Below are 18,599 nucleotides of genomic sequence, written 5' to 3'. Positions count from 1 at the left end.
ATCCCATTTACACCTCACACTCTTTCTTTATTGTAGAATAGCTTAGAGAAACTCTGATAGACTTCTGCTCCACACGAGACCTTACACACTGTGCGGTGTGAGATGTGCCGATGTGTCGATCCTCAGATTCAGACTGCGGAGACGCCGTGAGACGTAATGAACGATATCTGCAGATGCTTCCACAAGGTGATTCCAGCTTCTTCACTGGATGCGTTTCTCTAATTTAAGCAGATCGACCTCACACACGCGACACACACGTGTACGGATTTGCTCGAACATTTAAAGGTCAAATTACTGTGAGTGAGTTAGAGTAAAGTCTCGAGTAACACGGCAGCTCGAGAGGATGTTTCAAGTTTATTTATCACAAAAAATTTTATGTCACCGAAACGCTTGGAACGCGACTCAGGATCTCTACAGCCGGGGATAAAAAAAAATATTTACACCAAATGTGTTTACAGTCAAAAGTCCTCATGAGAGCCAGTTTCATCGATTCACTCGACAATACTGTTCTTGTAAGAACTGTTCCAGAAAACACAAGTCTGGAGCCCTTAAAGCTCCGAGCGATTAGCATGTTTCGCTGTTTTTTAAATAAACATGTTTGTGCAGTGTTGAGTGACATTTCATTAGTTTCAGCACAAAAAAGCCAAAACGATGAACTGAATTTTAGTTCGTTTTAAACAACTTAACCGCATAAAAAAGTGTTGCATCTTTTATGGATGTTTTTAGTCATTTCTAGGGCTAAATAATAATAATAATAATAATAATAATAATATACTTATTTCTAGAGTTCTGAAATGTGTGCAATGTCATTCACATGTTTTAGAAGTGGCAAAATTTACATTTTGTAAAGTAATAATAACTTTAGTTTTATCTGACATGCGAAAACCCCAATACACAGACGCCCCCCTGTTAACAATTAATCACGTGTCAGTAATAAATAAATAAAAATAAAATAAAAAACTTTATTTTATCTCAGTAAGATCTGACTCAGGTTTGTGTGCTGTTTTGGTTTCTTTATTATTATTATTATTATTATTATTAATATTACATATTAAGTGTCATTTTTGCCCTGTAATTTAGTCTAAATGCCAGAATCCAAAGCATTCTAGTGAAGAAAACCTCATCATCATCATTACCTCATCAATTAGATCATAAATTTCCTCTTCAGTCATGTTCATAATTTTAATACAGCGCTTAAACTTACACAGCACTTTACAAACGCATGACTTACATAAAATTATCATTATGCATTATTCGACGTACTGTAGCAAATCAGCAGCGAGTCATTTGTAAGCTGAGAGAGTCGACTCTTAATGGTGAATCAAATGATTTGACTCTCCGAACGATACGCTGAATTTGCATCACAAGCAAAACAGATCATGAGTCACTTTTTGAATTTAAAACATCCAGATTTATTATATTGTATTTTATATATATTAAAAATCTTTTAAATTAAATCATGGCTCAATTAAATTATTTAAAATATACAATTTTTTTGTTTTCCAAATACTAGAATTAATGCAGGTTTAAAACTTTATTTAATAAAATACAGATTTCCTCCGGGTACTCCGGTTTCCTCCCACATTCCAAAGATATGCAGGTTAGTTTAACTGGTGTCCTCAAAATGCATTAATTCGAATTCATTTGGAAACAGTGTGCAATAAATCGAATAAAAAGAAAAGAGTCAGGTGAATAAACACCTCTAGGTCTATTTTCTCCATTTATTTAACATTAATAATAAATGTAAATTAATTACAGTAATATGGTTTATTTAACATATATTAGACATTTCCACACAACATATAAGATAATAAATACAATTTATTAATGATACACGAAGCCCTTTCTTTCTTGACGTCCTTCTTTTTCATGCTGTTCTCCAGAACTTTCTCGCTAATTATATTCGACACACACACACAAAAAATATGTCATCGTTGCTCCTGAAATTATAACGTCTGCCGAATCACGGTGAAGCTCCAGTACTTTCTGACATGAAAGCATCTCCATGGCTAATGTTCGGTTTTAAAAGAATGACCTTTTTCATAATCATTATGGAAATAGGCTTGTCGGAGGATGTCAATTGACATTTGGAAATGGTGTGTTAATTTCATAATTTTGTGGAAAATTGGGCTCGTGCCCCATCGAGCAGTCGTATGAAAAGGTCTATTTACAAAACGTAAATGTTTTAAACATCCGTCCGTCCATCCGTCCCTGCATTTGCTCCATCAGTAGCAGAAAGGAACAGGAGGAGGAGGAGGAGGAGGAGGAGGACGTGGTGCTCTTCTTCCTCTGCTTCACCTTTTCAGTGTAATTTGTTAATGGTGGAGCTTTTTTCACTGTGCATTAGACCTCTTTTTGACTTTAATTTTCGCTCCTGATGCTCTTTGGATTAAACCCCATACAACATAAACGCTCCGAGAGTCTCTAGAAGCTGCTGTGCAGATGCTTCGCTTTTTAAAAATTTATATACATACATATCTCGAGTCATGGAAACCTTTCCCCCTTTTCTTTCAAGATTGTAGAATAGTGGTCGCTATTATTCACTAATTTATTTTAATATTTTAAGGTAAAATTATTATTTTTAATTTCAGCTCATTTTATTTAGCTACATAAATATTTAATTTTTACTTTTTGGTCAAACCGTACAGCGCTGTACAATACACACTGCCTGCATTTACTGTAAATTCTTTTTTAATTATTTGTTTATTTATTTATTGGTTTGTTTGTTTGTTTAGTGAGTTTTAAGATTAATATTAACAAACAATACTGAAGCACATACAAAAATCTATTTCCTTCCCATATAACTTTACACATGTTTAGAGAAATGGAGTCATGCTGAGGTTGATTACATTACAGCTCTTACACCTCTGACTGTGACGCAGTACTGACACTGGAGACTCCTTCCATGGATGATAAATAAAGCGATAAATATAGATATGAGCTGTTACTATAGAAATGATGATATATTGCCCTTTAAACCATCAGAGCTGCTGTTGTAGAAAATGATTCAAGACTTTTTGACCAACCAGGATCCAGAATTCAGTAGTGCTGTGGTGTTAATACTGTCTCTCCTACAGCGACATGAACAATCACAAGTTACTGTAAAAATGTTAATCCAAATAATTAATTAAATAAATAAATAAATACATTTTATAAAAATTTATAAAATTTGATTGTTAACGAGATGGTAATTTAGACACACACACACACACACACACACACAAAAAAAAACAAAACAAGGGAACATATACACTATAGAGAGCATTTTAATTGATTGAGATAAAGAATAAGATTTATCTTCAATATTTACAGAACTTTTAAAATATTTTTTTAATTAAGATATGATATAAAGATAATACCACAGTTTTATTATTGACCATAACACTAGGGAGGGTTTCTTTAATATTACAGACATACAGTAAGAGACGTATGTCTAAGGGACTATATATATTTATATCTTTTCTTCCAATGGCCATATAATTATACAACTCCTTTCCGTAATGTGTACACTACAGAGAGAGTGACTGTCAGTAACAATAATAAAATCTTATTATATACCTGGACCATTAGTGCAGTATTAACCAGTGCTCTTGGGCCCATGGGACCCATTCCAAGTGCTATTTCTGTTTAACGCATGTCCTTTGTACCTTTCCCTTTTCCCCACACACGTGCAACTCCTGTATATTCAAGTATGTTTAGTGAGCAACTAGGGATTTACTGTGGGGTTTTTTTTTTCACTGTCTAATTTATTACTCTTTTCCTTTTCTCACAAAAAAAAACTGTAAGCAACTGAATAAACAATTTCACTTTGGGATTAATAAAGTTCTTTGAACCTTGAATCTTTTATATTTTCAAACATAAGAATATTTAATAATCGAATGAACTTATAATACGTTTACTTTTTAAATATTGGCCCTCTCTGTGTCTATCTGATCTTTGTTTATAAGAATTAGCCTTGTTTCTGTATAATCTTCATTTTTGCTAATAATCGAGTCTGATGCTCCTCCGTTCCTGTAGATGGCGCTGCACAGAGGAACAGCGGTGTTCCCTGGTCCCGAAACAAAAGGTTGTGCGCATGCGCAGTTTTACAACCCGGAAGCTCCTGAGGCGTTTCAGTGCTGTAGCTGAAAAATAAACGAATTTCTAAAAAGACACGAAAACATAAACGGAATAAATAAATAAATCTGTTTTCTGACTGAACGAATGCACGTAAGTTCATGTTTATTTGATAACTGGCTCTTGAAATTGTTTATTTATGATGAGAATAAGATAAATCATAATAATTGAAATTAAACGTGATTTCTTGTTGTATAAATATTTTTTTATTAAATGTATTAAGTTGTTTTTATTTAAATTGGTGTTGTGTTGTGAATTCTATTACTTTAGGCTTTAAAATAAATATTACATTTTCAACTGTGACCTGAAATGCTTTAAAATATAAGCTAAATATATAATATAGTATAATATAATGTAGTATAATATAATATAGTTTTATATAATGTAATATAGTTTAATATAATATAGTATAGTATAATATAATGTTCTTTACATTTTATTTTATTTTAAACCCATTGCAGTTTAAAATAATCTGGTTAATTACATGATTTAGTAGAAGGTGATGATACGATTAAAATAAATATCACAATACTTTTCTATGATACATTATCGTAGAAAAGTATTGTGATGCTTTAGGGCTTTTAACAATGGTCATTGTCGCGAAGCATCTTTACACAACAATAAAAAAAAAAAGAAAATAATGAAAAGTGAGTATGAATCAGAATGATCAGATCGTTCCTGATGAGTAAGCCGAGGGCGTCTGAGGGAAAAACTCCCTGAGACGGTAATAGGAAGAAACCTTGAGAGGAACCAGACTCAACAGGGAACCCATCCTCATCTCACAAACTATGGCAGCAGAACTAAAAGAGATCCATAGTACAGAAGTAGATCACACAGTCCACAACATCTTCTCTACTACTGTATTGCAAATGTGTTTACAGTAAACTAAAGGAGTTTAGGACCTTTTCCACTTGCTGAACATGTTTTCTACACTATAACATGCTTTTTAAACACATTACATCAGTAGTGACGAGGCACATTTTATTTAGCAGGTTACAGAAAAACATACTATAGTTTATTGGTCTTCAACAAAACTTCAGATTCTCACACAAACAAAAATATAAACTGTTGTCTGAACAAAGTCAGGCATTAGTATTGGAATATGCTGGATAAGTTTAAACCTGGTGTGTTGATTCTAGCTGTTACACAGAGACTCTGAAAACAGGACGAGAGCTACGGAGCATTAAACTAGAAGTCATGTACATAAAATGTATTAATAACACAATAATTACATTTACCTTTTGCAGACAATATGAACTAATGCAGGTAATGATGCAGCTTTCAGCCACTGAATTCAAACTGAAGGCGGATCTGTATATTAATATGGTGTATACATTAGGGACGGGAATCAGCAGTCACCAGCCGATACAGTATTATACGATTTGATTAAAATTGTGATTCTAACACTATTTTATAAATATCCGATTATAAATGACATTGATTTTTGTTAGTTTAAAATTTTTCACTTACAGAATTTTGAGAGAAGCGTAGATTTCAACATGTGTGTGATTTTTAATAATATAATACCAATGTGTGAATAGAAACTGAATAGACATGAATCTGAACAAATCCTTTGGCTCAACAAAAAACTTCAATTTAAAACAATAAAGCAGAGTTTTTGTTTTCACATAAACAACACTGTTCATGCTGCTTGATTCTAATGATTTACTGAAATATAATTTTTTCTTGAATATCAGCTCCATCAGGAGCGCTAGGCGTTCCCTCTCTCTCTCTCATGGCGTCTTCAGAAGACGAGTTCCCGACCCTGAAGCCGCGCCGCATTCAGAACCAGAACGTGGTGCACAGGCTGGAGCTGCGGCGCATCAGCTCGGGCCGACCCGGCGCTCACTGGTACCGCGTTCGCTGTTTCCACCAGAACCTCTTCCCCAACTTCACCGCCGTCAACGTTGAGAAGCCGCCGTGTTTCCTGCGGAAGTTCTCTCCGGACGGCCACTGCTTCGTCGCGTTCTCCTCGGACCAGACCTCGCTGGAGATCTATGGGTTCCGTGGCTGCCAGGCAGCCGAGGATCTGCTCCAGGAGCACGACAGGGGCCGAGACGACGAGGTCCTGAGCGAGAACGTGCGAGCGCGTCTGTTCTCACGCTTTTTCTCGCTGCTTCACGTGACCAGCGTGGCGTCGAACGGCGAGCACCTGAACCGCGAGTGCAGCCTGTTCACGGACGACGGGCGCTACGTGATCGTGGGCTCTGCGGCGTACCTGCCCGACGAGCCTCAACCGCACTTTTTTGAGGTTTATCGCAATAATGAGGCGGTGACCCCCAACCCCCGCTCGCCGCTCGAGGACTACTCGCTCCACATCGTCGACCTGCACACGGGACGCCTCTGTGACACGCGCGCCTTTAAGTGTGATAAAATCATCCTCTCGCATAATCAGGGACTTTACCTGTACAGGAACATTCTCGCCGTCCTCTCCGTCCAGCAGCAGACAATCCACGTCTTTCAGGTGAGCAGTCCAGGGCGTAGCTTATACGTGGCTTGTCACATAAGCCACGCCCCCTTCTGCGGGAGTAACAGGCACGGCGCACACACATTCTTCACTGAAGGGCTCAGGCACAGAGGCCACGCCCCTTTAACTGGAGGACTAATGAATTTCTACAGCATTGAAGCGCTTTATACCGTCAGCATTAATTAATTACTCAAGTATTTTTGTCAAATTTTAACGTGTGCAGGTGACGGCGGAGGGGACGTTCCTGGACGTGCGTACAATCGGGCGGTTCTGTTATGAGGACGACCTGTTGACGCTGTCGGCGGTGTACTCGGAGGCGCAGGCCGAGGGCCCGGCCGGGTTCTCGCGGCTCTATAAGGAGAAGAGCATCAGCTCTCTGAAGCACCGGCTGCTGGTGTTCCTGTGGAGACGAGCCGAGCGCGACGGCAGCGCCACCGCCAAGCGCCGCTTCTTCCAGTTCTTCGACCAGCTGCGGCAGCTGCGCATGTGGAAAATGCAGCTGCTGGATGAGAATCACCTGCTGATCAAATACACCAGCGAGGACGTGGTCACCCTGCGCGTCACCGACCCCTCACAGGTACTCCGTCACCATCCCATAATAAGCTCGCAGTAAGGTTTTTAATTGATTGTGATACAAGTCAAGAGTCTCTCTCTCTCTGTCTCGCTGTCTCTCTCTCAGCCGTCCTTCTTCGTGGTCTATAACATGGTGAGCACGGAGGTGATCGCGGTCTTTGAGAACACCTCGGACCAGCTGCTGGAGCTGTTTGAAAACTTCTGTGATCTGTTCCGTAACGCCACGCTGCACAGTGAGGCTGTACAGTTCCCCTGCTCCGCCTCCAGCAACAACTACGCCCGGCAGGTCCAGCGCAGGTGATCAGTCATCATCATCATCACCATCATCCTTCTCTTACTCCACCATCACCCCTTCTTAATACACATCAACTCCTTCACCACCACCTCTTCCTCCTCCTCTTCCTCCTCCACCACCATGCAATCATTAAAAAAGAGCCTTCATGTGTAGTTAGTAGTAGGGAGTGAGTGCTGCTCTTAGCTATGCTGCTAAAAAATACCTCAGTACTGCACACCATCTGGACTGTAAGTGCGCCCTCTTGTGGTCAACATTTTAATAGACGTATGAGCTACGGAGAAATAAATGGAAAACAAACATTATCAGTTACAGTTTTTAATCACTTAAACTCAGGCTTATCTATGAATTGAATCTAAAAGAATTATTCAGCTCAACTAATTCAAACGTGTAACTAAAATGTTCTAAATATTTTGACTAAAAGTTTTTAAGCATGGTTATTATTAATAAAAACAATAGAGCCTCCACCACCTCCACCTTCACCACCACCAACAAATGTTCACTGACATACAATAAAAACAGAGAGAGAGATCTATCTCTGTGTGTGTGTGTGTGTGTAGGTTTAAGGACACTATAGTGAATGCGAAGTACGGCGGTCACACGGAGGCGGTGCGGCGTTTGCTCGGGCAGCTTCCCATCAGCGCTCAGTCGTACAGCAGCAGCCCGTACCTCGACCTCTCGCTCTTCAGCTATGACGACAAGTGGGTCTCTGTAATGGAGCGCCCCAAAACCTGTGGAGATCACCCCATACGGTGAGGACACACACATACACACGCACACACAAAATGAGATTCTGATCCAGACAAATAAAATATATATTTTTTTCTTTCTTTCTTCTATTTACTTACTTTTTTTCTTTGTTAATGTTTTAATCATAGTTTAACAGTCTTTTTTTCTTTTTCTTTTCTATTAATTATTTCAATATACTTTCAATGTATTTGATCCCTTTCTTACATTTATATTCCTCCTGTATTCTAAAATCTCACTTTCTTTGTTCCTTTTTATTTATTCATGCTTTTATTTTTAAACTAAATATAGTTTTAGGTGTTTCTGTTTAATCTAATTTTTTATAGTTCACTTTCCTTTTCTTTCCTTCTATTTTTCTTTGTTTCTTTTTTTCATACTTTTCTCACATTGATTTTCTATTTCAATCTAACATCTGTTTTTTTTTTCTTTTTGTTTTTCTTTTTTTCTTTCTTTCTTTCTTTCCATGTACAAGTCTTGGGACGATTGATTAGGTTGAGAATCACAGATAGATTGTGATTGTCGCGGAGGTTCGTCAGTCGTACGATTTAATCTTCTGATACAAAGCGATGTGTCAGGGTGTGACGTGAACACGCCACCTGTCAGTCAGCCCTGGTAGTGACGCAGGCGCTTGTTACACACAGCTTAAACCTACTTTTAGAGCTGCGGTTCTAGAGCATTAATCAACCCCTTCTGAGAATTCTGAAAGGTAAAACATTCATGCGATGGAAATGTTCCTCTGAGAGATGAGTGTTTGACTTGGCATTTTCAGAAAGGACAATTTCAGCAGAAAATATAATTTTTTTTGAAGGTCGCACTGTAGGACTTCCTGATTTTAATGTGCATGAAGATGTGTGAGAGAGACATCTGGAGTGCTCCGCAGGCTGAGGAACTTTTCCCTGATTCGTACCTACTGCTCGTTCGCAGAAATTGGAAAGTGGAACAGGACGTGTTTTTCTTTTGATGTATAACGAGTTGCTGCTCTGTACCGGGGAACCTTGGAGATGCTTTTTCATAAAAATCTAAATTGAAAAAAAAAAATAAAAGAAATACCGTTTTCCCTAATCCTATTCCAATCATTTATTTATTTATTTATTTTTTATATATTTTATAATATAGATTTTTTTTTTTCGCTCATATACCCAAAACAGTATTTTCCTCCCTCGGTATCAGATCTCTTGTTGTCATGGTTACCTCACTGGTGGTTATTTTAATTTACAGCAAATAAAATTGTTGTGTTAAAAAATAATAAAGACATATGAAATCTTTATTGTTAACAAATACATTTATAATAGTGTTATATTTTACAATAATTAAAATAGATTTTAATAAAAAAATTGCTGTTGCAAAAGAGAAACCAGACAGGTAGATTTTTTTAAAGTGAAAATGTGAGCGGTGCTTTACGTGGAAGACTCGGGTCTGTGGGCCTTTTCTAATGACGGTCTACAGAATCAGTTGCTAAGGTGCTCTAAAGTGGTTGCTAGGGCGTGGCACAATCCTTAGAGACTGATTGGTTGTTTGAGTAAAATAAAGTGTGTATATATGATTTTAGCAAATTGCTGCAATATAACAAAGAGTCTTGAAAAATTTAAGGGGGTCTAAATGCTTTCTGTACCCACTGTAATTAGTGTATATATATATATATACACACACACACGCACAGACACACACACACAGTCTTATGTAAAAGTTTAGGCACCCCTTGATTAATAACAGATTTTGGTGATTTTTTTAATTAAAAAGATGTTAACACAGTCTCTCTTGGAAATGGGAAAAAGTGCACAGTATTTTTAGCCAACATTGATGCATGGTTACCTCTTACGCCATAAATTGAACAAAAATAAAAAGTAAAAACATTATTGTGGCACTGTGCAAATATTTGGGCACCTTATGAGTTCCAGAGTCTCAGATTCTTTTTACAAGGTTTCAGACCTTAATCAGCTCGTTAGATCTGATGCATGGCAACAGCTGTCATTAGTAAATGCCAATTTCAAAGCTTTACAAATACTTTGAATACTCAAACCTTGTGCACTCACTTGTGGACACTCAACACCCATGGGTTCCCCTCAGCAGCTGTGTGAGAAAGTTATTGATGCCTACAACGCAGGAGAAGGCTACAAGAAGATAGCAAAGTGTTGTCAGCTTGCAGTTTCCACAGTGAGAAATGTCATCAAGAGATGGCAGTTCAGGGGAACTGTGAAGGTCAAGATGAGATCTGGAAGACCAAGAAAACTTCAGAGAGAACTGCTCGTATGCAGGTCAGAAAGACAAATCAAAACCCCCCATTTGACTGCAAAAAAACTGCTAGAGGATTTAGCAGACTCCGGAGTGGTGGTGCACCGTTCCACAAGACCTTCATGGAAGAGTCAGCAGGAGAAAACCTTACCTGCGTCCCCATCATAAAATCCAACGTAAGAAGTACGTATGCAACAGAACATCTACAGACGCCTGATGCGTTTTAGAAACAAGTGCTGTGGACTGATGAAGTTAAAATAGAACTCTTTGGCCGCAATCAGCAAAGGCATGTTTGGAGAAAAAAGGAGCAGCATTTGATGAAAATGACACCTTGCCAACTATTAAGCATGGGGGTGGATCTATCACGGTTTGGCGTTGTGTTGCAGCCAGTGGCACAGGAAACACTGCACGGGTGGAGGGAAGAATGGATTCCACTAAATACCAGCAAATTCTGGAAGTGAACATCACACTGTCTGTAAAAAAAAGAAAAAAAAGCAAAGCTAAATCTGAAATGAGGACGGCTCCTACAACAGGACAATGATCCTAAATATACCTCGAAATCCACCATGGAATACCTCAGGGGACGCAAGCTGAAGGTGTTGGAACGGCCATCACAGTCCCTTGATTTACACATCATTCAAAATTTGTGGGTAGATCTTAAAAGAGCTGTGCATGCAAGACGACCAAAGAATATTACAGAACTAGACGCCTTTATGAGGAAGAATGGAAGAAAATCCCAAGTACAAGAACTGAAAGACTTTTAGCTGGTGTTAAAAAGCGTTTGCAAGCTGTGATATCAGAGGAGGTGTTACTAAGTACTGATTATATAGGGTGCCCAAACTAATGTTTTCAGTTTTTTTTTTTATCTTGGTTCAGTTTATGACAAAAAAATAACTGCATCAATGTTTGCTTTTTTCCATGACCAAGAGAGACTGTGTCAGCATCTTTTCAATTAAAAAATCACTAAAATCTGTAATTTATCTAGGGCCTAAACTTTTGAACAAGGCTGTATAAATACTGTACATGTCTACAAAATTCTTGATCTGCATTACAATCTGGTAAAGTTGTTTCAGTGTTAAGTCTAAGGACTTTTCATCCCCCAATTCCAAACAGGACAAGTTATGTGCCAAAGTTTTAATGGAGGAAAAATGAAAAAAAGATAAATAGTAAGTCTTCAAGATAATACAAGTGATGCTTTGCTTCGCAAGCACCAATAATTAGTTTATCTATTAACTTACTTATTTGCAGTTATAAGGATTAGCTGAAAATTGACCTGAAATTTGCTCTATTCTCCTCGGCCTAATTATTTAAAAAAAAGAGAAATGAAATAAAGCCATCTTAATATCCACAATGTTATTAGATCCTAATGTCCTCCCTAATTCATAGAACGGAGTGATTTGATCACTTATGAATTTAATTGATCTTTTGTTCTTCAAGTTTCGATTAAAGCGTCAAGTCACCACAAGCTTTAGCAGGAAACATAAATCCACTTTCATCTTCTGCGATTTTAAACCCCATCTTCATCTTTCATCTTCTGCAAAAAAAATATTTTTTTCAAGTTTACACTGAACAAGAGATGTAGTTTAACAGACCAAATGAATAAACACAGCATAAGGCGATGGGTGTGAATAAGCAACACGTTGTGCCCGTGCATTGTCCTCATCAATAGGCTTCACTGGTTGAACTGTAAACACGCCTTGTTATGGTACACAATAGACATATGAGCTACGGAGAAATAGATGCAAAACTAACATTATCACCTTATGTTTTTATTCGGTTAAACTCAGGCTTCACTGTGAAATGAATCTTAACCGATGATTTCAGCTGAACTAAATCAAATGTGTCACTAAAATATTCCAAACATTTTCAACAACAACAACAAAAAACGCCTTGACTCAGAATGGACATTTTAAATTAATGTTAGTGTTAGTTAGTTAGTTAGTTAGTTAGTTAGTTATTTAAAAAAATATATATATTATTATTATTTTTTTTTTTTTAGAGATTACCTACAGAATTATGTAAAGAAGCAGATCCACTGGTTCTGTTCAGGGCTAATTATTTAAATAATAAATGAATTCAGGATACTAATGATATTTTAGAAATGTATATTGTAGCATAATCTATTATACCTTGTCCAGTCCTCCTGCTGATCATAACTCCACTTCCTCATGCTGCCCCTGTTTTTGGATATTTTTAACTCACAGATCTTTAATTATATATTTATAAATTTTTCCAAAATATTAAACCTAATAGGAAATAAAGCTTTTTTTAGTTGATGTAATAATTAATATGGAAAAAAATATCATTGTTGTTTTGCAACTACAACATGATCTCATTCTTTGTGTGTGTGTGTGTGTGTGTGTGCGCGTATGCATGTAGGTTTTATGCCCGAGACTCTGGCTTGTTGAAGTTTAAAATCCAGGCCGGTCTCCTGGGTCGGCCGATTAACCACACCGTGCGCCGCCTGGTCGCCTTCACCTTCCACCCGTTCGAACCGTTCGCCATCTCGGTGCAGCGCACCAACGCAGAGTACGTCGTCAACTTCCACATGCGCCACAGCTGCTCGTGAGAAAGCGCACATCGTCTGTTTCAGAGAACACTAACGTCCATGCTGTACTTTTACAAATCATTTTCTCTTTTTTTGTATTAAATCTCTATTTATTGTAAATACAATATGACCACTTTATTCCATGAAATTATTTTTTTATTGTAAATAAAACTTTTTGACATATTACTCGGCCAGATGAGTTCTTTGGTGTGGGAAAGTAATAAGGGATGTGGTGTGTGCAGATGTGCGTCAGGAGAGAGAGAGAGAGAGAGAGATCAGTTAGCAGGCTGGTGATGTCTGAATAGTGAGGTACAAACCTGTGATAAAAAAACAGCCAGACCCAGAAACCACCTGACCTGCTTCCTGGTCCTGGGTCTCAGACGGGTCGCAATCGCTGCAGTTTTTCACTTTAGAGTTGCACCTGTCTGGGAGCCATGGTTCAGAACTTCCACCTGTTTAACTGCACACTTCTGCGTGTTGCTTGTGATCCTGTCTGGCTCGCTGATCTCAGGACAGCCTTCAGTTGTGGCATGTTCCTCAGCCAATCATTGCTCTTCATATCATATGACCATATTAACCACATGGCCTAAGCAGCATTTAGACAGAGGGTTCTTACCATGACGCACTTAAAAATTAAGAAACCTTCAAACAAAGTCGAACGGAAGTGGAGAAGCCGGGACACTAGAGTCCTGGGAATGGGCCAGTATCCCTGTGTCAAATCCTGTGCTGAATTCAATCGAACTCTTCAAGTAGAACCGGACTAACCTACTGGACTGAGGCCACTAAGCTGTTCTAATCGCTGTGAGACTCCACTATTATCGCCAGATTGAGCTTGAACTCAATTTCATCCCAAACGTGTGTGTGTGTTCTTGCAAGTGGCTCAGCCACACCTGAAAGAGTCTCATAGTTGTTTTCTAAGAACTTGGTATTGACTTGGCAGAGAGAAGTGGAAAAAAAAAAAATCCTTCTGTAACTTGGCAACCTGTGCTCTCTGTGTTGGTGAGAGATGGTCTATACACAGGCCTGGAGTGACCCGTGCCACACTTTTTAGTCTCCCCTTCAGTCCCACCCCCTCCCCTCTTGGGAATTATCGATGTCAGAGAGCCCTGGTCGAGTCCCTCTGGATTAAAGCTGGGATTGACGTTCTGGATGTTTCCTTGACCTGTGTAACGTTGCCCAATGTGTGGCGTTATTGCATGCAGGTCAGGAACACATTGAATTTAATCTACACTGCCTTGAGCATTCAAACAGAAAAACCTGTAGAGGCTTGTTGGACTTGTGCTTGTACACGTACTGCACTTAACAGGGATTCTAAACACTTATGCCAGTTCCATGTGTGGACATGAAGGAACCTGCAAATCATGTTTGCGACCCATAAGAGTAAGTGGAAGGTGAGCTGTGGGGAATAACATCTGTCTATGACTTTGTCCTCGGAGTTGAATAATCATGGATACTAACATGGATACTTTCTCATGCACACATCACACCTTCACCTACTCCTGAGGCGGTGGTGGCTCAGTGTGTTACGGCTCTGACTTACTGATCGGAAGGTTGGCGATTCGAGCCCTAGCTTAGCCTGGTTGCTGCTGTTGGGCCCTTGACACGTCCCACTCCATGGGTGCCGTATCATGTTTGACCTGCGCTCTGATTCCAACGATGCTGAGATATACCAAGAAATGTCACTGTGTGGACAAATTAAGACTTTACTCAACTTTGCGTTCCAAGCTTTGAATCAGTCTTTGGACACCGGTCAGTGGTTTGTCCTTGCCTGATCTGGGCACCAGGACCCTGTAAAGTGTTAGACCTTGAGACCAACACTTCTCCTTCATCAGCGGCACTGGTCCATGAAGTCACCAAGTTCCTTAGACATGCCGGAACACCTCACCCCCGGTTCATCCACTTGTGTGAGGTAAAGACCAGCATGGGGAAGGAGAGGGCGGAGCTGGTTTTGGGCTTCGACTCATGTGAAGCAGGACTGAAGAAAGAGGAAGTGAGAAGAGGACGGGGTTTCATCTGCCCCTCGTTGTGCTGCCAGATGTTCCTCTGCCAGCTGGATCAACTCGACGATCGACGCCTCACAGTGGCACCGCCCTCACCCCGCCCGTTGCTACACCACCCGTAGGATAAGACATATTTATATGAAAGAACGTTATTATAAAAGTTTTAATGTTACACCTGTACTTGTGTGCTTCACTTTTAAGAGGGAGGAACTGATCATTTTCATATTCCCCCGTGTGAATCTGCGTTTTTCTCCACGCACCATGGCTAATTGTGAAACAGATTTATTGTACCCGATCTAACAACTAATACCTGCCCTATTGCCCTGAAAATAAATGAGACGATGCAGAGGTGGAAGGAAATGCATGTTTTTTTGGGGGGAAATTTCTTCACTGATTAGAACAAGCTGTGAGCCGCGATCATTCTTTTCTTTCTTTTTTTTTTTTTTTTTATATATATAAACCTTAAACTGAAGACACAGATTTCAGGTTGTTAGTTCCACCGGGGAAAAGGGTGGACTGGGAAAAAAAATATATAAAATCTTGCTTTTAAAAGCATCTTGTGCTTTAAAAGTTCTCAGACATGCCATTTTAGGGTTTGTTTATTTATTTATTCATTTTTTTTTTTTTTTTTTTCCAGGAGTATACCGCTAAGTGCAGTTGCTGTCGGCCATGCAGAATAATTTTCTCCAGGTTTCATAAATAGTTTCTGCGGTGTATGGTTAGTTCCTAACAGACATTCCTTGCCTCCTGTGTTAGTGTTAGTGTAGGAGGGGGTGTTGGGGGGCTGGGAGCGGTGGTGGTGTGTTTTGGGAGGCGAGAAACGAAATCCAGGGACTCGAGGCGGAGGGTGCGGATCGGGAATAAAATGCTTTTAGGCACACAGGAGGTTTGGATGTAGGCGGACGAGCGACCGCGGGGCTTCACTCTCATTTCATTCAGCCCTAATGCGCTCCGAACAAAACAACAAACCGAAAAACATCTACCAGGCTTCTAATTTTACATCACAATCGCTTCTGTTTAGAGGGAGAGAGATAAAGTATATGAGAAAGGAACGGAGAGAAAAGGGCAAGTAAAGTGAAAAGGAGATGAAAAGGAAGAAAGACAGGAATAAAGAAAGTTACGAGAGAGAAAAAACTGAAAAAGGCAGAAGAGGAGAAACAGAATTTGAGAAGTGAGGGGGAAAATAACAAAAAGAAATAAATGTGAAGTTATAGAGAACAGAATATGGAGCGAGGAAGAGAGAAAAAGAGATGTAAAAAGAGAAAAAATGAAGAAAGGAGAGAGAAAGAGAACGATAAGAAAATGAGAGAGTGGGGAAGAAAAGGACGATTTAAAAATATTGGATAAGGAGAGAAGAAGAAACGATAGAATAAATGGAATAAGAAAAATGTGTGAGAAAGATAAAAACAGGAAACTGTTGAGGTGAGAGAGAGAGAGAGAGAGAGACGATGGGGTGAAATGCGCTCAGTGATCGAACAGTAAACACGATTGCATTATTCAGCTATTCAGCTATATTCGTTATTACCTTCTCTCAGTGTGTGTGTGTGTGTGTGTGTGTGTGTGTGTGTAAGAGACAGGGGTAGCACATAGGTAGGTCACAGTCCATTAATAGTCTCAGACAAAAAAAAAAAACTAAAATAAACCCCTGTGACGGTCGCCGGTGGGCGTGGCCTGTGTGTCATTATGAAGAGACACGGTAATGGCTATTCATCTCTCATAAAGCTACAGCAGATTAGCAAAGTGAGCTAACTGCGCTAGCTAAGGACATGACCCCAGAACCTCCAGCCCTCCTGACAATGTCTCTATACACTAAACTATAAAAAAAAAAAAAAAAACCAAGCATCGATCCACACGTGACTTTAGAATCGGTCTGTGAAATGTGTCCCTTCTTTACGAAGTCCTGACGGATTAGCGTAGCACTGAGAACATCTCTATTCAGTTGTCATTTGTTGCTGAAATTGCAGCTCGGTCTCTGAAAACCAACGATCGCCTGTCGCTTTGTCCCTCGCTAGTCTGAACACAAGCTCAACCAGACCTCGAATCAATCTGGGCTCCCTTTTCTACTTCTACAAAGAATAAGAAACCGCCTTAAGGCAAAAAAAAAGAAAAAAAAAAAAAAAGAAGTGTGACTCAATCCCAAAAGCTCCCTACAGGACATCCAGAGCACTCCAGACGCTGCAGAAGCCATTATTTCCTCCCCTATGCAGCGCACTTCATATGAAATACAGGGCCGTGAGGGACTGAGCATTAGCCTCGGACTGAATTGGACTTGTTCTCGCTGTGGGTTCTCCCAGCGGCATTGACGCAGGCGGACTGGAAGTCCTAAAGGTCAACCTGATCTTCCTGCTGAGGTGCAAATCCCTTTCCTGGGCCGAGTCGGGAGCCTAATTACGAGCCACTGTAAGAGCACTTCGGAGAAGAAAGGGACGGTTTGACGTTTCTCCCGGTTTTATTGTTGCTTTTTAAAGGGAAGGAAGAAGAAAGATAACGTTTGGTGGTAGCTGTTGTTGCAGTCAAGAGTTTGATTTTTATTTTTTTTTTTTCATTTCTTTAAAGATGTTTTGTAAAAGCTGCTTTCAGGTTCACGTCCATATCATTAGTGAGTGCTGTGTATCTGCACTGAAACCCAAAGAATATTAATGATGTATTGTGATATTGGTTTTGGGTAAATAAGCAAATAAGTAAATAAGAATTTAGGCACAATTCACATAATTTTTTTTTATTTTCTTATAAGTGTAGTGTCTCTTGACTTTTTTCCATCTGTGGCAGTAATTTACATGAAAGATTGTTAGCATAACCAATAAAGGAGGTAAAGTACAGAACTGAAGACTTGGCGTGTCTTGACTGATTTGCCGTAATGGCAAAATTGTTCCTGTTTTTCATCGTGTTTGCTGCTGATGTTTTTTTAAATGTAGCCTAGTGGGACAAGATTTTTTTTCCACACTCACGAAGCACAGTGCAATTTTCTAAAATTAATGCACTATTTTGGGCTCTGCAAATGCCCCCTTTTAGCTCCCACCATGCCTAACGGCCTCCGCTTCCACAGCCTAATGAAATAAACTCCATTACCGGCCCATAGAGGACCTACAATAAAGGAAAAAATGGAGGTGGCATCTAAAGGCGAGTGTGAGTCAATCCTAACAGCTCCTTATTGGATAGACGGCACAATACGTAGGGCGTTAAAGCCGTTATTTCCTGCTGTGTGAGACGCAGAATCCAACTTTTATCCCTTTGAGATCTGATTAAAAGGGTCTAACAGTGAGCTGTATGAACACCGTGTCACAAGAAAGAAAAGCTGTGTTTGAGGACAGATGTAGCTCTTGGCCTCCTTGACCAGGATCAGGATCAGGAAGTGCACAGGAAGAAGGTTTAAAAGTAAAATTATTGAAGAAAACGATTGGTTTGGAAACTAATTACAATTGCAAATAAGTAGGTATAAGTAGGTATAAGTAGGTATGACGGTGACAGTGAGACATAAATAAAAACCTTTATCTCTAAAATTTGGTCTACCAGCGCAGGGAAATTACAGTTGTTCTCTTTTCCTTCTTTTTGTTGTTACATGTAATACGTACACTCTCATATAACCTGAATTTATTACAAAAAAAGTCTGAATATGTGAATGTT

At 39.2% G+C, this 18,599-nt stretch overlaps 1 protein-coding gene across 1 annotated transcript; it reads left to right on the top strand.

The window, feature by feature from the left end:
• The first annotated feature begins 4,092 nt into the window (after window positions 1-4,092).
• Window positions 4,093-13,146, top strand: det1 (DET1 partner of COP1 E3 ubiquitin ligase). The gene is made up of 6 exons (XM_053505128.1): window positions 4,093-4,209; window positions 5,814-6,580; window positions 6,807-7,160; window positions 7,263-7,453; window positions 8,009-8,200; window positions 12,807-13,146. The coding sequence occupies exons 2-6, from the start codon at window positions 5,852-5,854 to the stop codon at window positions 12,994-12,996; spliced, it is 1,656 nt and encodes a 551-aa protein (XP_053361103.1). The 5' UTR covers window positions 4,093-4,209; window positions 5,814-5,851; the 3' UTR covers window positions 12,997-13,146.
• Window positions 13,147-18,599: the final 5,453 nt, after the last annotated feature.

The sequence above is a fragment of the Clarias gariepinus genome, chromosome 10 (genome assembly GCF_024256425.1).
Source record: "Clarias gariepinus isolate MV-2021 ecotype Netherlands chromosome 10, CGAR_prim_01v2, whole genome shotgun sequence".
Lineage (NCBI taxonomy): Eukaryota > Metazoa > Chordata > Actinopteri > Siluriformes > Clariidae > Clarias > Clarias gariepinus.
This window is presented reverse-complemented; position numbering and strand designations above follow the sequence as displayed.